The sequence below is a fragment of the Phoca vitulina genome, unplaced genomic scaffold, assembly GCF_004348235.1.
Source record: "Phoca vitulina isolate PV1807 unplaced genomic scaffold, GSC_HSeal_1.0 scaffold9, whole genome shotgun sequence".
Classification (NCBI taxonomy): Eukaryota; Metazoa; Chordata; class Mammalia; order Carnivora; family Phocidae; genus Phoca; species Phoca vitulina.
In genome coordinates this window covers 43,075,082-43,098,042 of record NW_022589712.1, presented here as the reverse complement: position 1 = coordinate 43,098,042, position 22,961 = coordinate 43,075,082, and the positions used below count along the sequence as shown (strand labels likewise).

At 35.6% G+C, this 22,961-nt stretch overlaps 1 protein-coding gene across 6 annotated transcripts in view; it reads right to left on the bottom strand.

Moving 5' to 3' along the window:
- Positions 1 to 3,118: 3,118 nt before the first annotated feature.
- FAM184A (family with sequence similarity 184 member A) overlaps positions 3,119 to 22,961 on the bottom strand; it is a 112,460-nt gene continuing 92,617 nt past the window's right edge. For 2 of the 6 annotated variants that reach the window (XM_032407982.1, XM_032407983.1), the window contains 8 exons: positions 22,662 to 22,815; positions 18,390 to 18,517; positions 16,746 to 16,930; positions 16,162 to 16,308; positions 9,935 to 10,052; positions 7,612 to 7,716; positions 5,010 to 5,212; positions 3,119 to 3,456 (listed from right to left, as the gene is read on the bottom strand). In XM_032407982.1, the coding sequence (XP_032263873.1) occupies positions 3,375 to 3,456; positions 5,010 to 5,212; positions 7,612 to 7,716; positions 9,935 to 10,052; positions 16,162 to 16,308; positions 16,746 to 16,930; positions 18,390 to 18,517; positions 22,662 to 22,815 (1,122 nt within the window). In that variant the 3' untranslated portion in view covers positions 3,119 to 3,374. The remainder of the gene's footprint in view (positions 3,457 to 5,009; positions 5,213 to 7,611; positions 7,717 to 9,934; positions 10,053 to 16,161; positions 16,309 to 16,745; positions 16,931 to 18,389; positions 18,518 to 22,661; positions 22,816 to 22,961) is intronic. The other 4 variants (XM_032407985.1, XM_032407986.1, XM_032407984.1 and 1 more) reach the window with 3 other exon arrangements.

Sequence of the window (22,961 nt, the reverse complement as noted above, 5' to 3'; positions counted from 1 at the left end):
AGGAATCTGGCTAAAGATTTATCAATTTTGTTTTTTTCAGAGAACCAGCTTTTGGTTTCATTGATCTTTTCGGTTGTGGGTATGTGGGAGTGTGTGTGTCTATTTCATTTATTTGTGCTGTGGTTTTTATTATTTCCTTCCTTCTACTAACCTTGGGCTTTTTTTTTTTTTCCTTCTTCTTTTTCTAGTTCCTTTAGGTATTAGTTTAGATTGTTTGAATTATTTTTTTTTCATTTAAGCCTGTATTGCTCTAAATTTCCCTCTTGGAACCGCTTTTGCTGCATCCAAGATTTTGGACCATTGTATCTTCATTTGTCCCTATGTATTTTTTGATTTCCTCTTTGGGTTTCTTTGTTGATCCATTGGTTGTTCAGTACCATGTTATTTAGCATCCATGTGTTTGTGGTATTTTTTTTTTCTAGTTTTTTTTTTCTTCTTGTGATTGATTTCTAGTTCCATACTGTTGTGGCCAGAAAAGGTGCATGGTATGATTCTACTTTTAAATTTATGTGATTTGTTTTATGGCCTAACATGTGATCTGTCCTGGAGAATGTTCCAAGCACGTTTGAAAAGAATGTGTATTCTGATGTTTTTGGATGGAATATTCTGTAAGTATCTGTTAAGTCCATCTTGTCTAATGTGTCATTCAAAGGCACTATTTCCTTATTGATTTTCTGCCTGATCTATTCATTGATATGAGTGGGGTGTTAAATTCCCCTACTATAATTGTAATACTGTCAATTTCTCCCTTTATGTCTGTTAATACTTGCTTTATGGTTTAAAGGCTCCAATGTTGGGTGCATAGATATTTACAGTTATTCTGTGTTTTGTTGGAGTATCATTATGTAATGTCCTTTTTTTATTATCTCTTGTTACAGTCTTTGTTTTAAAGTCTATTGTCTGATATATGTATTGCTATCCTGGTCTGTTTCGTGTTGTTGTTTCTTCCATTTGCATGGAATATCTTTTTCCATCCTTTCACTTTCAATGTCTATATGTGTCTTTAGGTCTAAAGTGAGTCTCTTGTAGGCAGCATATAAGTAGGTCTTTTTTTTTTTTTCCAGCCAGTATGGTGATTTAAAAATTTTAAATCTAATCATGCTATTACTTGCTCAAAATTCTAAAGGATCAAGTTGAATTCCTTACTAAGCATTTCAGGCCCTTTGTAGCATAATAGAGCATAGGTTTTAACCTTTACTACTTGTACATTTGTATTCTTCATCTGAGTTGTTAATGAGTTAAAAATGTTAAATTCTAGGGGCGCCTGGGTGGCTCAGTTGGTTAAGCGACTGCCTTCGGCTCAGGTCATGATCCTGGAGTCCCAGGATCGAGTCCCGCATCGGGCTCCCTGCTCGGCAGGGAGTCTGCTTCTCCCTCTGACCCTCCTCCCTCTCATGCTCTCTCTCTCTCATTGTCTCTCTCACAAATAAATAAAAAAATCTTAAAAAAAAAAAAAATGTTAAATTCTAGGGGCACCTGGGTGGCTCAGTCATTGGGCATCTGCCTTCGGCTCGGGTCCTGATCCCGGGGTCCTGGGATCAAGCCCCGCATCGGGCTCCCTGCTCAGCGGGAAGCCTGCTTCTCCCTCTCCCACTCCCCCTGCTTGTGTTCCCTCTCTCGCTGTGTCTCTCTCTGTCAAATAAATAAATAAATCTTTAAAAAAAAAATGTTAAATTCTAATAAAAGGCTAGGTGCTCAAGGAATGGTTGCTGTCTCATGCCATATTCTTTAGCCCTACACATTGATCCCATAGGATTGCACTTAATTCTCTGGATGTAGCTGGCCTGTTCTTTCTTGATACTTGTTCCAGTTTGTGCCTCAAACAGCCCTGTCCCTGGTCTGGTTAATTCCTACCCATCTTTCAAAATTATAATTGGGTACCATTTCCATGTCAAGCTTTCCCTGATACCACCTAGGTAGAATTAATCACTTCCTCCTCTCTGTTCTCATTGTACATTCCATAAATCTAGTGTCCCTTCTGATATTGCTCTGATATTGAAAAAGTTTGATCCTTGACTATTTCAGCAAGTATGTGGTTAGCTCTTGAGGACAGGTGTTCATCATCTCTGTATGTCTGTGTCTAGCATAGTCACCTGCACGAGTACTAATCATCAAATCCTTGGTAAATAATCTCCAAATTATTAGGTAAAATAAAAATCAGGGACAAGAATATGTGCTTATAACTAGATTTGTTTTCTGAAATAAGAATTAACCACTTAGAAAATTCAGTCTCAGTTGAAGGAAAAATTCAGAGCAAGTATTTTATGTAAACTTTTTTCTCCCCCAGGATAACTTAAAAGAACACGCCAACTGTGCAAGCGCATATCCAGTGGTTTGTTTCTTGAAGATTGTGTGAAGATTAAATAATCTTTCTAATGCCCCTCAGCACAGTGACACATAATAACCACTAAAAAAACTGGTCTTTATTGTTGGTACAATCATTCATAGATCAGGTATTTGTATTCATCTTGTTCCCCCAGATTCTTCTAAAATCTACATTGCTTAGTCAACTAAATTTGGCACTCTAGTTGTTGAACACTAGTTGAGTTGATATATCAGTAACAAATTTTTTTTTCTTTCTAAATTTTAATTTAGATTTAATTAACATATAGTGTATTAGTTTCAGAGGTAGAGTTTAGTGATTCATCAGTTGCATATAACACCCTGTGCTCACTACATCAAGTGCCCTCCTTAATACCCCTCACCCACTAACTGTCTCTTTACCAAATAACTTTTGGCCATAAATCATATTAATCATAGAGACTAACTATATTAGAAGTTCTAGATCCTCAACTATCAGAATAATAAAATACACTATAAATAAGTCAGCAGTACTTTTATAGCTGAAAGTTTATAATTTCCACGAGTGTTTTCATTATAGTCTTATAAATTTAGAGAACACAGTTTATAGTTATAGTTATACATGGAAATGGAACAAATTAGTAGGTTATAATGTATTTATCCTGATTGTGTTATGATTATTAAAGTCAAATAATTTGATATTTTATTATGCAGTAAAATTTTTTAGAAAACACCTTTTCAGTAAGTCTTATTTAAATTAAAAAATATTTAAAAAGTCTAACAAGCTTACTAGAAAAAAATGAAAAGCACTGTTTGTTCTAACAAAATTTATTATGCAGTAATTACAAAGGTTAAAGACTCTTCCATCTCAAATAAAAATAACTGTTATAATTACACACATAATATAGTAGAGTAATTCCAATAAATATCACAGGAAATAGTGTATTTTCAAATTGGAGAGACAAATGCTTTCTCATTCACAGTGTCTGACATAGGAAAGCCTGTTCACATAACGTCTGTATGAGGTCATGCTCTTAGTCCACACAGAGCTAGCTGTTGCCAACACAATTCTGTCAGAATGTGAAGTACCGGGCAAACCACTCCTGGCGCTGGGGATCTGGAGAAGCCACCGGGGAAGCTTCACTCTGAGGAGGACTGAATTCATAAAAAAAGAGAGACATGTAACCCAGCATTAAGCTGTTTTGCAAAATGAAGAGAAAAGCACAAAAAACATCAGTGTCGATGACCACAACTGGTTCTGTGTTAGATGTGTTTTGTAGATCCCTCTACACTAGATCGGTTTCTCCACTCCATGAGAGCATGAGAGTGCATCATCAGCAGCTCAGATGAAGTCAGTTAAGGAGGAGCCACATCAAAACAATTACAAAAAATTACAAAAAGAGAAAAATCAGACCGCTGAGAAAAATGTCACCTTCTTTGAATAAAAAAATTCAGGAGGAATTGTCAGAAATGAGAACAAGATAACATTCCTCTTTTTCAGCACCTTTTTACTTAAAATTTCAGAATCTGACACAAGCATTTGATTTTTACAGATGTGTCCACATATATAACTAAGTAACTAAGCCATGGCATACTATTTTTACTACATGTATATTCATTTTAACTTTCATAATTCCATAAACAAATAGTCTAGGGGGAAAGGAGTACAATTAAGAAGCCCATTTCCCCTCCATCTTCAAAGTTATATCATTTATACTTAATTCTAACTAACGATTCTTTGGGCTAGTTGAGAAAATAAAAGAATCCCTACCGTCTTTGGGGGAAATTACAAGGCACGCAACAATGTGTAATGGAAACTCCAGCAGTCAAGTTCCTTGAGCTCATGCACATGCATCTTACTGATACCTGAACATACCCATGCACAAGGGAAAATAAGCAACACAAAATATTTAGCAGGAGGCACATTCAAAAGTGTATGTGACTATTTTTATTCTTGCTACATTCTTCAATTTGAAAGTCATTAACTATGTCATCACTTACCCTAGAAAAAGGTCGTCTACCTGTAAGACTATTACTAGTGACACTGCTGAGATTTAGTAGGAATAAGTTAAAAAAATTAAAGCACAGACTCAGTAAGGTAAACCTAAAACAACAATACTTTCTGATGTTATTTAATGGATAAACAATTGGGTTTCATTTAAATTCTTGTTAATACATTTAATCAAGTCTGAGGTTAACTTCAAATTGGAGTATCAGTTGTAAAATTTTTTTTCTAAATTTACTTTTTGCTTTTGTATATCATTAAATTCCCAAAGCTTACATATTTTTTATTTTGGCAGTAAGCATATATATTTGTAAATAAGCCTGGTAAGCAAGAAAGTGAAAAAGAAAATACAAGAAAAACAAAAAAAAATTTTAAAGTTCTGTAATAAAGATGGATTATTAGTGAAAAATTTGCTACAATACTGAAAATGAAGCAAATATCCATAAATATTAAAATTCTAAGCATACAAATTACATTAGCACCTCTTTCAGCTTACAGAAAAATTGGCAAGAAATTAGAAAAAAATCTTAAGAGCCAAAAAGGAGTTCCTTAGAGAAGTGATAAATATATTGTGAAAATCTTTCACAGTAATATTTCTTTTCCTAGGCTGGTCTTAAAGTAGTGAATTTCTGCAATGTAAGAAGGTAAATTTTTCAAGTTAAAAAAGAAAAGAAAAAAAAATCACTGGTGAGACGGGGCTCACCTCAAAAATGTCTTGGGCTCTTTAGGTGGCACTGGCTGAGGAAGTGGTTTGCTGCTGTTGAACTCAATATCGTGGACTGGAGAATTAGGAATGGGATCCAGGCGGTTAGGATGTCCATTGCCCACTCCACCAGATTCCAGAGCACTTAGATTGGGAACACTCACAAACCTGTTTGTTGGTGACTTATCATTCTTCTTCTTTTGCTGCATTAAAAATAATACATGTGAGGATAGTCCCTGCATAAGGACAAATGAGAAAATAGGAATAGTAGAAGATATAAATTTGGCATGGGAAGATTTTGGAAGCTTTATGTTAAATTAGGATGTTAAAATGAACCAGTGTTACCCAAAGTGTGGTCTGGGGATCCTTGGAGGTGTTCTTTATCTACATGGAATCCTTAGGGACAGACATGCTGCTGGGCCAGAAAGAATGAGGAAGAAACACGAATTGGTGTTCATGGGGAGGGGAGGAGATGGAAAGAATGTCAAAGGGTAAAGACTACTGGGAGGAAAGGTAGAAGGAGATCTTGCAGATACCATGAGGTTAAACAGATTTGGGCTAAAATTAGGAGAAGAAGGTTATAAAGTTAAACAGTTTTAAAAGGGAGGTCCGTGAACTTTAGCCTTCTGTCAAAGGGAGGCAGTCCTTGTCTGGAAAAAAAAAATGGGAATGGAAAAGTGCTTGGCAAAGTAGTTTGAAACATATCCCACATTCCTACTTAAGACCTAAAGCTGACTCAAGTAACTGGTTTTAAATTCACTGTACTTTTTGAAGAGAGAAAATTAAATCTGCATAATTAAGTCTCATTTCCCAATTGGTGGTATCAATAATTGGCTCATAATCTTTTAAAAACATTAAAAGGTTATAAAAAAAGTGATCCATTTATTAAATATTTTAGTTGGTCTTTAAAATTAACAGGAAGAGGAACACCTTCAGATTATCAAAACCTATCAGCTTGCAAATCAATTCTATTTTATTCACACCTCTAGAATCAATGAGCATCATCTTGCTGTAACATAATAAAATTTAACATTTTGCAAGATATTTTTAACACCATCTTTTACAAGTTAAATCTGTGCTAACTGAATTTATGAAATATTTTTCTGCAAAATGATTAAAAAAAAAAAACTAATAGCCTAATTGGCCTTTTTCCTTTATTTACAAAGTAATGATCTTACTATCTAGACCTTGCCCTCCTCTGTCATATTCTGTGAATCACGGAGTCTCTGACAGAGTCTACTCTGCATAACTGAAAAGAGAAAGGAAAAATAATAATGTCTTCTAGAATCACAACTATTAAAGCTGAAATCACTCAAAAGTGAACAAAGATGTATCTTTTGCATTTTCTTATTCTAGTCACCAGAGGGCATAAATAAACCTACTATAGGTTTCTATTTGAAGAAATCAAAAGTATCATTGGTAAAGTTCTACAGTAACCGTTTTGTACCTCAAAATGTAATTCCAAAAAATATATTAGAAATATTTTCATTTTATTATTTGTTTCAACAAGTCTCATAATCTTGCTTTGTTGTATTTCACCTTAAATTATGAACTTAAAAACTATAACTGTATTAATTAATTCACCAACTATGAGAGCCTTCCACGTGCCAGGTAGTATTTTGGGCTCTGTAGATACAGCTATAGGCATCCCTGCTTTAGTCATTCTGTTTCATAAAACATTTAAGTTCATTCTGTGTTAAAGGCTTAAAGTTTGAAGCACTTTAACTTGTGAAGGAAAGGTAGAGTCCATGTTCTTAACAGAGAAGTTTTTATGAGCATTGAAAGAAAAAATTTCTGGCTAAGGGCCTAATATAAATTAGGCATAATGGGCAAATTAAATCTGAATCAAAAAATAACTTTCGCACTAGTACTTTAATTTATTTCTACTACTGATTTCTGCCAAAAGCTATGTAATCCCTATGAAGCCAATATACATAATTAATTCTTCATTATTTGCTTTATTCACTTATTTGTGGCCACTTATAGCAAATGTGATGAAATTTGCAACCGAATACCTACTATACCCAAAGCACTATGAGGGGAGCCATAGGAAGCTGGGGTACAAAGATGTGTAAGACTTGGCCATGTCCATTTCACTTGTCTACAAGGCTCTTCTATGCTCCTAAGAGAGTAACAAAGTATCAGAATGGGCCATCTTCAATTTTAAGTGTCAAGAAAGGTCCTAAGACTGAGAGAAGTCAAGCTCTTCTCCAAAGACTGGTAAGCAACAAGGTTCATTAACATGGCAGGCCTCAGGCCTTAAGTTAGGGAGAGCTGTTGGGTATACACGGCTGGAGTACCTTTCAGGACCCCATAGAGGATAGTGAACACCAAGAAAATGATGTTAGTTTTCTTTGGAGATATGAAAAACAAAATGATAGAAACCAAGGTTTTACAATCATGTTTTAAGGAGTACGAATTCTCAACAAAAATATTAGTCTCATTCTGTGAAAATGTATACATAGATTTCATAGATTTTAATCCTAAATATTAAATTTAAGAAAACACTATTTGGAAGGTTTATCCTATGCTGCTCTAAATATTAAAAATTTTAAGCAAGTTTTAAACTACATCCCTATTTTAGAGTGTTTACAGCACATACCTTAGTCAATGGATTAACAACACCAACAGTAGGGCTTGAGTTAAACACTTTGTTGAAGTTAGTTTCTCGATTGACTAATTCCAGCTGATAAAACTTATTATCCTCCTACGCAAAAGAATTATAAACATCACTTAGACATTTTCTGTTGAAAATTTAAAACTGTTTAAATGCCATTTCATTCAAAATTTACTATAAAACATGAGTGAGGACTTATATACCTCATTCATCAAAGATTTCTAGATCTGACTGCCAGTGTCTTAATGACTGCTGGTGGGAAGGTTTTCAAAACTTTTCAAAATCCTATGCTTTGGGGCTCTTCTCTACTGTTTAATAACTTTTTTCTCCAAGACTGGATCGAAATGTTTTATTTGGTCCCATCTCTATTCCAAAGGGCTGACTGTGCAGTTCGAGCAGCTTAACTTACATTCATGGAGTTGTATGCATGGATTTGTTGTTTCTATAAAGGTGACACTGATATATCCTTACTCTTCAGTACTGGTAATACATTTGATCTTGCCTAATCTCCTCTCTGAGACCTCAGTGTTCAGGTGACTTTTGAACAACACAGGTTTGATCTCCATGGGTCCACTTACATGCTGATTTTTTTTTTTTTTATGAATACAGTACTATAAATGTTATTTTCTCTTCATTATGATTTTCTTAGTAACATTTTTCTCTCCAGCTTATCAGAATACAGTATATAATATACAAAATAGGTGTTAATTGACTTTGTTACCAGTAAGGCTTCCGGACAACAGTAGTTTATCAGTAATCCAGTTTTCGGGGAGTCACGTTATATGCGGATTTTCGACTGTGCAGGGAGTTGGTGCCGCATGCACTATTCAAGGGTCCACTGTATTACAGCAGTGCTAATCACTGACCGAAGAAAAAGTGACCTACATACAGATAAATCCTTTGCCTTTCACTTCACCACCACCATGTGTCAACTGAACAAACTGTAGGAAGTAAACACATGAGTGTGAAATGCAGGACTGTGCTCTAGTAGAACTAGATTCTTCATCCCCTTCTTAGTTACCACTGTCATTCACACCAATCTCAGCCCATGTGCTTCAGAGTCCGCAGAATTGGTGTGCAGTGGCAAGAGTGTAGAACAACCCTTAGCTGGATTCCTAGCCTGTCACCAACTAGCTATATTGCTTTGTGTTTGCTTTATTCTTTGAAGTCTAATACCTATCCTGTTGTGAGGATAAAATACAACTATATCTTTAACATCTGTTCGCTATGAACTGGAAAAGCTATTTCTACCAGATGAAATAAATATACTTAATCCCTTTGCTGACTTCATGTGTGGAATAGAAGGTAATCAGAGGAATCTATGAGGCCTGTGCTCATGTTCACAATGCCTGGAAAATCTTGCCAATGTCTGCTCCTGGGTTCCATAATGAACCCCAATCTATAACCTTCTGCTTTTAGCAGGAACTTGTAGTCCCAGCCAATAGGCTGACTTTCCTAAATGCCAACAAAGAGAGGCTCTTTAAAGAAAAAAGGACTTCAGAAATAAATGCTTCTAGGCTCTCTTTGCATGCTAATTACATCCATAGTTTTCAGTTGAAGAGATCAATGAACCAATAGAGTGATTAGCATTCTATTTTTAGTTTTTACTCTGAAAGATTTTTCTTTTTTTGTGACCATAAAAAACAATTATTTTAATTATTGATCAGGATATATAATTTTGGAAGACTCTAAAATGTTTTATGAATTAAGACATTTGTGTATTATCCTTGAAGAATAATAGCTTTAATGAAGGCAGTTTATTTATTGTTAAAACTGGATTTCCTTCCCTGATGGACCGCTCAGAGACTCTTACACCTCAGTTTGGACCAAGACTCTTAAGAGAGAGCCTATAACTTTTCTTAGTTAGAACCCTAAGAAAATGGAACCCTTTTCCCATGAGTATCTCTTTGGATTAGGGTAAGTTAACATGACTAACTGGAAGTACACAGTGCAGGCTAATGCATGCGTGTGTTGATTCTTCTTTCCTATCCAATTCTAATTCTACATGAACAATACACACCTTCAATAACATATTAACTATATGTTGGCAATGACATTATTAAACAAAAATAAGTACTGAAGACTTCTAAAAAATACTGAAAAGAGGCACAATTCCCTTACCTAATACCAAATTTAAAAATTTGTTTCTTATCCTTATTCATGAACATTTTTAATAAACTTTTAATCACAATGCACATATTTTATACTTTCAATTTTCATTTAGCATTACTTAATACTTAACCAACAGACTGTTGACTGGCAAACATGGTAACTAACATGGTTACATTCCTCCCCCCCAAAATCTTACAATTAATTTCTTTATGACTTGGTCTCTTTCTGTAAGCATGGCTTTTAATTCTGTAATCATCTGTATATCTTCTGGTTTTGATTCTCTCATTAGATATTTTTCTTCCATTTCTTCTAGTCTGAAAACAAGAAACCTTTTAGTTCATTGACAGGACTCAGACACATTCTTCTGTAATACCTACATTTTTCAAATTAGTCCAGTTGAACACATACCAATTTTTTTTCCTTAAAACTTTGGAAAAAACCAAATTTTTTTCCTTAAAACTTTTCAGCATAATAACATGACTGCCTCAAATAGCTCTAGTGTTATTAAAGGCTCTAAGGGGGTAGATGATGTTATTAAAGACTACAGATTACTTTTGCAAGAATTCACTCATTGTAAGTCATTCAGCAGTGTGTGGGGATGAGGTGAGGTAAGCTCTGTAGAAGAAATGATATAATGAATAATACTAACCTCTAAATATAGGTCTGATGCTGGAATTGTTGTCTCCCTATCAGGAGAACTTACCAAAAATACACTCCTGTGTGATGACATAAGGCTTGGTAACATACAGAAAAGGGACAAGAAAAGATACAGAGGAAAGGGAAACAAAGGACACACACATGACATCATTCTTTCTTATGGGAAACACAATTTAAAAATTCTGTATTATCAGCTAATACATATACACTGTAAAAAGGCTCATCAGATAAGATAATTAATTTTCTAGGCTTCTTCTGCCCCAAATGAGATGAGAAGGCAATAGTCCTGAATGCCACTGAAGACTCTAGAATAGAGGCCACCTTTTATGAGCAGAGGCACCATAGACCCTGCAGAGTCTAAAAATATAGGACAGGGCAGAATGAAGAGGATGCAAATGGAAACTGCCAGCTCAATTGGGAGTGTGGGGGAGAAACAATTTCAGTTTTAGAAACTTTACATAATTACAGCAATTTAAAAACTTACTGTTTGCAAAGTAAAAGGGTAGAACGTAAGCTCAAAATCACAGTGAATGAAGATGCACAGAGAAATTTATTCAACAAATACTGAGTAACATCTCTCTTCTAGGAATCACAAGAATCTCTGCATATTTTAGGAATTTTAGTAAAAAAACTCCGCTAACTCAGCCCAACCTAAAGTTCTAATCTGGAGGGTTCAGGAAGATATGTGGGTAAAGACAAGTGTGGGGTTAGGAAGTCACCATGTCTCAGGATCAGAGGGGACTTTGTCCATTCAGTTTGAGGTTAGTTTCACTATCTTTTATTCTTTTGTGACGATGCAGACTGAGTGAAAAATGTGCTTCACTGGGCTCACATAGAGGGACCTTGTATTTTATCATGATACGGCGTTTTATGGGCAAAAAAAAGAAGCTTGAGGAACAATGATCTAGTCAAGGAAAAAGGCATTGGGTTTAATACCAGAGTAGCCACAAGATGTCACCATGGTACTTTATCATTAAAAGCAAAATAGAAGATTTTTGAACTAGCTGAACAAGAATACTTGGCAGTAAATGGTCGCTAAAAAACTCAATTTAATGCCTTTTTTAAAACTATTATTGAATAAAATAAATAAAACTATTATTTCTATTGTTTTGTTCTAGTACAATAAGTTAAAGTGAGTCTAGAACAATCACTTAAAATCCCTGAACCACCTTTTTCCGCTCTGAGCCTCAATTCTAGTGTGTGTTTTCATTTAGTTTAAACATGCTTTACCTACAAAATTATTATCAGTTAATATCACCAAAAAAAACTTTAAAAAGATACCTTGATATTAAAAAGGGAAAAAATAATTGATTAAATTGAAGAAACAATTCATATAAACACAAATTGGAAAGCATTAAAGGAGAGAACAAGTAATATGATCTAGATTTAACTCGCAAATATACTTCCAGAATTACTAAGTCTTTCAAAATTCTAACAGGAAGAACACCTGGTATTACTCTGATCCATTTCAAGCCAGCGCTGGTCAACAGTCTCCCCTTCTTCAGCTGCCCCGTCAGTTCTCTAGGCCAGCACAGTTTCCCAAAGACTAGGTGTGTGAACAACTGGTGGTACAAGGAATGATCTTACTTTGTTCTCCTTTAATCTTTCTGGTCACAAGAAGGAAACAGTCTTGGTGTGGTCCTATGTATCTTTTTTTTTTTTAAGATTTATTTATTTATTTGAGAGAGCGAGAATGAGAGAGAGAGAGTACATGAGAGGGGGGAGGGTCAGAGGGAGAAGCAGGCTCCTCGCTGAGCAGGGAGCCCGATGCGGGACTTGATCCCGGGACTCCGGGATCATGACCTGAGCCGAAGGCAGTCACTTAACCAACTGAGCCACCCAGGCGCCCGGTCCTATGTATCTTAAATGGGCTTCACAACATAAGCTTATTACCCTATTTCACCGGGCTCAGACTGGCCTGCAGCAGCAACACTAGCTAGAATCTAATAACACGGTTTTATTTTCACAGACTTTACATATTTATAAGTATAGCCTGGCTTCTATTTAGAAAAATGGATACAATTTTTCAGTAGTGATAATGGTTTTACTGCAGAAATAATGAAGTCTTCCTGTTAAATTTTTAAGTTACAATGAATCAATTAAAAATATGAAAACAGTATCAAAGGTAGCCAGAAATGACCAAATTCTGAAAGCTTAAAGCCTGGGAAACACTGTGTTGAGGGAAACATACAAGTTTATATAGTCTTTTACTCAAAATATAGGATTTCCTTTAAGAGAAAACAGAAGTAAAACATACATAATTACTAATTAGGTCACTGTTGGATTCTCCCCAGGCATGCATGCCCTGATTTTTATTTATTTATTTATTTTTGGCTCTATATAGGTCAATGTCTAGGGTTCGTGGACAACACAAACCAAAAATAGGAATACCTAAAAAAGCTGTATAAAACGCGTAAAAATATTTTCAAGGTGGCAGTTCTCCTGGGCTTTTTAAAAAAAATAATTGACAAAGTCAGTAAATTGAGATTCTAGGCCAAACAACAGTATTGGCATACATGTGCTTTAGAATCTTAATTGTATAAGGATAAACTCTATTATACCATCCTTTCTAGAGTTTAAGAAATATATAATTGAAGAAGTTTAATGTTGAACCTTTCTTTCCCCATAATTTATGGGCACGGACTCTGATGCATGACAACAGAAATACTTTTTCCTTACCTCACAAAGCATATGAACACAACCAGAATGGTAATTTAAAAATCAAAGAACAACAACAAAGAACGATCAGGGTATTATAGATAAAAGAACTCAAACAACTTTTAAAGAATAAGTAATTCTGGCATGGTGGAGTGTTTCTTTTCAATTAGGGATTACTGACCTACTTAACAGCCCCGTACAGAAAACTCAATGCTTCCTCCAAGAAGAAACTATCTTTTTGTTTCAGTACAGTGAGAAGTTAATGTAAACTTAAACAATCAATAATAATCTCTGAACCCCCTTTTCTGCATAATAAAGAACTATAATGATCCCAAGTTCTACGTATGTTTAGATTTAGATTAAAGTTCTTTAAAACAGTTCATTCTCTCATTTGTTTCTAAAACAAAAACTGTGACATATTAGACACAAGGTTTTTACTACTATACCACTCAGAAAAATAAAACCATTTCTATAGAATATCCAAAAATCTAAGACTTTAGTACCCAGCACTAGAAAAGGGGTTTTTTAGTAATCATTCCATAAGAGCTACAGAACTCATTACTATTTCTACAATGTTTAGAGGGTATTTTCTGTTCTTTAAATTTCTAGTCCCCTCTTCCCTGGTGTCTAAACAGGATTTGGGGTGGGAACAGAAGCAAGAAGCTTCCAGCAGCTCCAGAGGTCCCTCCCCTCCAGGATTCGGCCTGACCCATGTTCCTCCAGCCCTCCCACTACCACCCACTTCTAGAAATCCACAGGGTTTTTCCGATTTCAAAGAGTTAAAGTCAGCATACAGTCGGTTAGAAATTTCAGTAAGGTGCCCTCAGTCCTTTGCAACAGGCAGAGAAAATTCAAGTGTCCCCCAGCTCCTTAAGCTGGAATGCACTCTCCTTGCTCACCACCTCTGACTACATCTAAGCTGTTCAGCAGATCCAAGCACGCTGCATTTAAGGATATAGAACAGAAATATCCAGTTGTATAAAACTGTGCTTTCCAATATGGTAGCCACTAGTCCATATGTGGCTATTTATATTTGAATTAATTAAAATTGAATTAAAAATTCAACTCCTTGGTTGTACTAACTACAGTTCAAATGCTCAACCGCCATTTTGTTTGACTGGTAACAGCTGTACTGGACAGAGCACATATAGGACATTTTCGTTACCACAGAAAAACTACTGGACAGCGCTGGTCTAAATACTTTTGTATGTATGTTTGGTTTCAACTAAAAGAATAAATACTTAAGCTAGAGACTAATTATATGACAGTGGTAGTTTTCTGTTGAAAAAAGAAAGACAGTTGGTTAGCGTGGACCTATACTAACCTAGTATAAAACAAATGGTAGATCTAGAAAAGCAGATAAAATATTTGACTCATGAGTAATACTAATTCTTTGATCATTAAAAATTAGCATAATATAAAAAACTAATTATCTACTGAAAATTCATAATGTGTAAAACCATGTAAAACAGAATAAAGTAGAAACAAGCCTTTAATCTTTGTAAATTAACATTCCTAAGGAGACAGGACACACAGACAGACAGGGGTTATTCTTTTTGTGAGCATGTTTTTTCAGACTGTGAAGAGGGGGATGCCAGGACTTCAGCCTCTGTCCAATGGGGCCAAGAAAAGGAAAAGTAAACAGTAGAGTTTATTGTAACTAATTTTTGCAAAATGCCTAAGATTATGAGCTCTTACTGTGGCTCAAGAGGATTTAAAAATTACCTCCCACAACAGCAAACACTAAAAAATCACTGTGACTGGGAAAATGATCTCATGAGTCTCCTCACCATTTCAAGTGTAACTTCATGAAGTGGTAAATGTTATAGGGAATCCTCAAAAAAATTCATTCAGGAAACATCTGAGTGCCTATTAATGTGAAAATTCTGTGTGTGTCCAGGAGAGGGTACCTCACCTCAGGAGCTGCTGAAGTAAATGCCAACCACTGGGGAGGGGGAGGGGCCTGGTTTTGTTTCAGCTTAAGTGAATGTGGGTATATATATTACATATATGTAACAATATTTACTATGAGGCTTAATTAGTTAAATGGGTAAAATGTGAGATGAGTTTTAGATGGGGAAGGTAATCAGGTAGTAATAACGTAGGAGGTTATCCTAGGCTGTAAACACAGGAGAATCTTAGCAGGAAACAGGCTGGTGTGGCTGACACGGAAGGGTAAGGTGCACCTGAGACTAAGGGTAATGGGATTCGTCACTGTTTTCACTTTACTACGGTATGTGGAGATATCTATATATTTTTATGCAGGTTTTTTAATTGGTTAGAAAAAGAGAGACTAAAGGTGAATAAACCATTTGCAGCAGCAGCTTAGAATAGATTAATTCTGAGATAATTTAAGTTGAACTAGAGTTTAGGCCTCAGAGATGGGAGTGAATGCTATTTGCACACTGGCTCTAATAGTTTATAAGGGTGTAGGAAAGAGAGGGGCTATTAAATACTTCCTTAAAACATTAAACAGTAATTAGAAATCTTGGTTTTTAACAATCCTGGAGTTACTATATATGAGTAGTAACTATTTCTGATGTTTTACTTTCATTAATTTTTAAAATCAAAATTAAATGCTTGTTTGTAGGAACTCGAACAGTATCTATGTAGAGTATAAAAAATAAAAAGGAAGATTTTGCTCTTCCCCACCTCCAACACCCTGGAATCCACTCCCTAGAGGGAAGTCCTGTCATTAAAATTTTGTATTTGTTTTTTAAGCTCTTTTGATATTTGTATATAAAACATGTATTATTAGTGTATGGGTAGGATCCTAATATTCCTATTGGCCACAATATGCTCTTTTTACTTAACATTATATAATGGACGTCTCTAGAGTTTTCACCGTGGCCTGACAGTTCATGATTGTGAGGGACAGGCTTTCGGCAAGGACCGTCCCAGTGCATCTGTAGCTGTGGCAGCTGATAGTCACTCAACTGCCTTCTCGTTACTGAAAATATCACATTGCAATTACCATCTGTAATACAGCATTTACGTTTTCTTTTTTAAGTATCAATTAGATTTAAAAGAGTAGCTAAACTGAGGTTAGACACAGTCTCCTCAGTTTATTTCCCACATACGAATTTTCTTTAATATAATACGACTTACGACACTTGTAAAGCTGCATTTATTTCCTTGAGTAGCTCGTTAGTCTTATTAAAATCTGCCCGCATGATATTTTTCTCTCTGAGGTGGTCTGCTGTCATGACATCCAGCTCTTTTTCAAGTCTCTTGTTTAAATCTTGTTCATGCAACCTGTTTAATTTATTTTTAGTTAAGAATACGTTATTCTGAGGTCAAGCTTTCAAAACTTTCTATACTCTACCAGATTTGAAATGGTTTCAGGTATAATATATAGAAAATTAATGGAAACAGCCTAAAGTAAGTTACTTACTTTGCTCTAATCTTCTAGCTTGTTAAAGTTGTCTCCTTTAATGCTTTTTAAATTCTATTTTATAAAGATTTTAGATAATTATACAATTTCCGAAGTTATTGAATGCATACATATTATTCAAAATACAAACACTTCATCTATGTTCTAAATTACAGCAGTCAACAAATAAAGTAAGAAGTGGTAATCAATATCTACTAGAAGGCAGTCTAGCCATAAAAATAGACATTTATTGCTAACTACTATACAACAGTCTTTTAGATAACACTGTATATTCCTTCTTTTGTAATTAATGGCATACCTCATCTGTTGGTTAGATTCACTTCGTATTCTGAGAATTTCTTTCCCCTTAAATTCCAATTCTTTGGTTAGGGCACTTATATTTTCATGAAGGTGCTGTACCTCCTTATCCAAGTCTGAGATGTGATGCTCTCTGTGCCTTAATTCCTCTTGTAGATCTGTTATTCTACACATATGTTCCTTACTCTGCAAAGTACAAATAATTTTTTTTTAAGTAACCTCTGTGCAGGGCTTGAACTCACGACCCTGAGATCAAGAGCCACATGCTCTACTGACAGAGCAAGCTAGATACCCTACAAATAATTCTTAAAAGTTTTCTAGTATTTGCTTACTGCATTTACCTAAGGGAAAGAAAATGACATAGTGGAATGTCCAATTTAATGACATTGCTTGCAAACTGCTGAAATAAAACCTAAAGGCCTCTTCTCTTCCCATCTATAAGAAGTGTTTATATGGATAATATCAGGGTGACAAGAGGCCCAAAAGACCATGAAAGCACATCTCCCACACACTTTACAGATGAAGAAACCATTACCCAAGAGATATCTGTCCAAGGATGATTTATAATGAAGCGGGGCTGAGATTAGAATGCAGGGCTCCTCCATACTCACCAAGTTATATGGGCTTACAATAAAATTCTGGCACAATTGTCCTTTCATTTAAAAAGGCCCTGCATCTAGGGAGGCTATCCCAGCACGCACACACAGGCACACACACACACATCCTATGGCTTAGAAAGCAGACTGTCTGCTTAGTGTTGATATAGCAGTTACCTTGTCTGAAAGATAAGCTCCCTTCCATTTTCCTAGAAGTCACTGTTTTCTGCAATGTCTATCTACACATTGTCAATTTCAGTGTCAGCCTAGTTAGAAGAAAACATAATTTCCCTCCATGGTTATAAAGTGACTCATTTAAAACTTCATAGCAATGAAGAGAAAGTTTGAGCTGATCATTTAACATAGCTAAAGACTAACAAAGTCAAAGTTTTAAGTCTAACAAATGATGGCCTTCATGCACTATGTCTAGAAATCCATCCATCCAGACATTTTAGATCATAAACTATCTAATTGAAGGAAGCATACTTGTCCAAAGAGCAAAGTTTAAAAAGCCGAAGTAGTACCTGTGCTAGAGTGATATGCAAATATCAGTTATCTTTTTTCTTGAGCATCTGCTACTTCTATAGTTATGCTATCCAGTATGACTATTTAAATTCAAGTTTAAATTATTTAAAATTAAACAAAACCAGACACATAGTCACACTAGACATAAGGCCATGTGGCCAGTGACTCCCATAGTGGATAGCACAGATATAGAACAGGTCCATCATCTTGGAAAGTTCTATAGACCGTGCTGTTTCATAGTATTCTGCCTTCACTCTTCGTATTATTTATATTTCATTGTTCACCTTCTCAAGATGCAAGTAAAATTCAAAATATTCAATTAAAAATTCATAAAATGTAATTTTATGACCAATATGCTAAAGTCAAGTTACCTATTTCCCTTTAAAAATAAGACTCTTAAATATAGATGGTAAATAATAACTAGTGAAAATACTAGTTATTACAAAATAATTTTCAGAAAATGGTCAACATTCAAATCTATTCACATTTAAGGAATCGTTACATAACAGAATGTTCTTCTTTACCTGTCTTCTGCTGATGTCTATGCTTCGCTCTAATTCCATTTTAGCAGCTGCCAATTCTTGATGATGACTATGCCGTAACAAATCAATTGCAGCTGCATGTTGATGGTTTAGTTCCGAGCGTAAGGAAGCTGGAATACAAGGGAAAAAAAAAAACCTTTTGTGTATTTTAGAAATATTATTGATACTTCACATAAAAATTATAAAAGTCACAGAATAGTATTTTTTTAAATTAGGACACTTGTGTATGCCCATTAAAATATCCTAGACTATCATATAACATCATGAATTTAGAGGTCATCTAGCTTTGTAAGGATAAGAAAATTTTCATCTGCTCAGATGGATCAAGGTATTTCCATATATGCTTTTGGTTTGCCAGTAAGGTGTGAATGGAGACAAAATGTTTTTTAACTTTTCTAATTCACTATTGGAATAGTAACATTTTAGAACTGAACAGTGCCATAACATTCTCATTTAGGAACAACTTCCCACCCAGGTAAGAATTCTTCCACAATAGTTCTGAAAGACGTTAAACACTGGCTGGTGAATGCTTTGATTTTTAAGTCATGATTTTTATTTGAATCTGAGATTATTTGATACAAACCACATTTATTGAATGCCAGGTACTACACTAAGGGAGAACAAAATATGACCCTGTCCTAATAACCACACAGGCTAGAGGGAAAGGCATCAAGCCAGGGAATTAAGTGGGATAGCAGAGATGAATATTATGAATGAAAGCACAGTGGTGGAAGCACCCAAATTTCCTAGGAGAAGGAAACTGGGAATGCTATCACAAAGGAACTGTCACAATAACTCAGTCTAACGCACTGAGTAAGGGTTCTCCCAAGTGGAGAAAGAGAAAAGCATTAATGAGGAAGGGATAACATGCAAAAGCAGAAAGAACCAAATCGATCAGGTGAACTGTAAGAAGACTGGTGTGGTGGGTGCCCACAGAGCATGTGGTCATAGTGGAAAGAAAATGGAGCCCAGTCTGAGAAAGTTTTAGCACAAAATGCTTTTGACTTTACATTTGGGTTCATGGTTCTCAATCTGGGATATGTGTGGCAGTATGTCTGAGGGACTTTTAGAGTACACACGATCATCTTCTGAAACATGAATTGTACTTGAAGATTTTGGGGAAAGCCATTACTTTCATGTTAATACAAAGGAGATATGAGTAAAATGCAAATTGTACATTTTAAAGCTAAAACATGAGACAACTTCAAAGAAATGTTGTGCTTGTAACTAGTCATTTTAGGCTCTTCCTGAGACCTCTATGTAGGGGGCATAAGTTCAGTCTCCCTGCGGTAAGGGCTACTTCTGTGGAAAAACTTGACAGGCACTGAGGTAGGACATGGGGGTCACTGAAGGATTTAAAGTTGGGAAGTTCCATGGTGAGATTTGAGTCTTACAAAGATTAGCCAGACTGGAGTCTGGAGGGTGAACTGCAGGAAAAAGATCAACGAGAAGGTTACAGCAATAACCCAGGTGAAAAATGATACGACCCTGAACTGAGTATGACAAAAGGACTAAAGAAGAGGGAACAGATGTAGGAAATATTTAAGTGAAGGAACTAACAGGATATGGAAGCAAAAGAAAAAAAGTTAAATGCATCTTCTACCTTCCTGGCTTGGGCAAATGGGTAAACAGTAATACTCTTAATTAAAATGGGAGGTACAGGAATGGCAACACATTTTGGACCTGAGGGAGATGGTGAGCTAATATTTAAAAATATAGAGTATAAGTTAGAATATCTAACTTTCTAATATGCAGTAAAAAATAGAAATCTAATTCACAAGGAAAGCAGTTTGATCTAGAAATACGTATTTGGAATCACTAGCATAATAGATGGTAGTTGAAGTCATAGTTGTGAATCCAATCAACCAGGAAAAGCCTGAAGACCGAAAAATGGACCAGAGGGCTGGGGACTAAATCCTGGGAAACAGCAATATTTAACAGATGCATGGGAAACAGGACTAGCACATGAGATTAAAGAGCAGGGATCAGAAAAGTGGGAGTGCAGTGGAATTTCAAAGTTCAATGGTGACCTCAGGGAGAGTAATTTCAATGGAATAATGGGGGCAAAATGTAGACCTGAATGATCCTGACAAAGGACTAAGTATCTAGAATACATGAAGAACTCTCAAAACTCAACAGTAAAAATACAAACAATCCAGTTAGAGAAGATATACAGATAGCAGATGAACACATGAAAACATGTTGAACGTCATTAGCCATTAGAGAAATGCAGAGTAAAATTCACAATGAGATAATACCACACTCCTATCTGAATGGCTAAACTACAACACAGTGACATCAACTGCTGGTAAGGATGTGGCAGAAAACTGTCACTCATTCATTGCTGGTGAGGATATAAAATGGTACAGCCATTCTAGAAAATAGTTGGGCAGTTTCTTAAAAGAAAACTAAACCTACAACCATCATATGACCTGGCAACTCCACTCCCAGGCATTTATCCCAGAGAAATGAAAATTTACACTTACACAAAACTGAAAACACCGGATGTCCTTCAATGGGTGAAGGACAACAACTGACCTTCAGCAATAAAAAGGGACAAACTACTGATACATACAACAACCTGGATGAATCTCTAGAGAATTATGAGGGGTGAAAAAAAGCAATCCCCAAAAGGTTACACATTATTACATTTATAACATTTTTTAAATGACAAAGTTATAGAAATGGATAACAGATTAATGGTTATCAGGAATTAAATGTGGGGAGGAAAAGGAAGTAGGTGTCGCTATAAATGGGCAACAGGGACCCACATGGTAATGGGAGTGTTCTAGGTCTTGACAGTGTCAATGTCAATATCCTGGTTGTGATATGAACTATAGTTCTGGGGAAAACGGATAAAGGGTTCAGAGGATCTCTCTGTATTATTTCTTACAAGCTCATATGAATCTACGACTATCTCAAAATAAAAAAGTTTAATTTAAAAAAATCACTAAAAGTCCTTTTGCCAATAAAGAGGTATTGAAATCAAGTTTCAATGGACTAAACAATAGTGCTAACACTTGGCCTTTTTGTTTTTTTTTAAAGATTTTATTTATTTATTTATGAGAGATAGAGAGAGAGAGAGGCAGAGGCAGAGCAGGGAGCCCGATGCGGGACTCAATCCCAGGACCCTGGGATCATGACCTGAGCTGAAGGCAGACGCTTAACCGACTGAGCCACCCAGGCGTCCCACACTTGGCCTGTTTTTACTTCTCCTCACACAGCTGGGGAAAGTCTGTGGTCCCTTGGACCAGAATCTTACAGACTACCTCTGCATTTGACTATAAGCTCCTTCTATATAAATACAGAGCAACAGTTCATTTTTGAATTCTCCTTGCTCAGCAGTTTCTGTAGCATGTAAAGAGGTATCACACAAATGTCTGATAAATAGTCTCACTATGATTTTCACCCTAGCTATCACAGTGGCTGGTAAAGGAGGAAGAGGATAGAGTTCTGATGACTTGGCCTAGGGCTCCCAGCAATAGTAGAGACAATGAACTGGGTCAGACGGCTTTGCCTTTGGGGCCCGAAGTATCCGCAACACTTTGGTCTTCTTTGTTCCCAATTCCTACTTGGAAAGGGTATACCTCTGAAATGTGACAACATACAATAAAAACTCTTAAAAGAATTAGGGGGAAAAAAACAAAAGGAAAATGAGAAGGTAGGAATAAAAAGTTATTGAACACCACCAAAAAAACCTCCAAAAACTCTTTAAATACGTATACAGTTTTTCTTCAAATGTCAACTGATCTCCTTATAAAAAGGGCAGTGATTTGAATACTTCAAAGATTAAAATCCTGTTAAAGAAATATCTGAAAAATGCCTAGACAAAAAGTCAGACCTAAACATGAGTTTTCTCCTAAAAACAAAATCCTGAAGTGGAAAATAAACATATGACTATCAAGTCTAAGGACATGTTGGCTCCATGCCTATCTACTTCTTTTAGTCACTGGAGAGTGGAAAGTCTGAATGTCCTGACTCCATTTAGTCCCTTAGTGGTAGGTAGCAGCACCAGTGGGTGTTGTTTACATAGCCAGAGTATGGAGAAAGTTGAGGGGACCTCACCTCACTGTTTCTGTTCTATCCATTCTACTCCTCCATCCTCACCTCTTCACCTGGTAACTTTAAATATCCAAAACACTTAGATATTCATTTTGGTGTTTCAAAAATTAAAAATAAAGCTGTGATTTCATATTGAATTTTAAAGTAGAACATACAAATAAATATGACAATATTATAATCCTTTCAAAATACCAAGCATAGCCTTTCCTTCATCTTCTAATTCAAACCGAAGAGTTTGAAGTTCCTGTTCCATTTCTATCCGGAAGCCCTCCATTGACTCTCTGTGTGCATCTTTTAATGACTGAAGCTCTGCAGAATGTTTTTGTTGTAAATGATTTTCAAGAGCCTAAAACAGGAGAAACATACTCAAATTATTATGCTAGAATACAGGAAGGAAAATGCAAACAAAATAAAAAATTACTAAAACTCAGTTATTTAAGAAAAACAAGGCATTTGTAATTCATTTTCAAGAAAATTATATATAAGATTAAT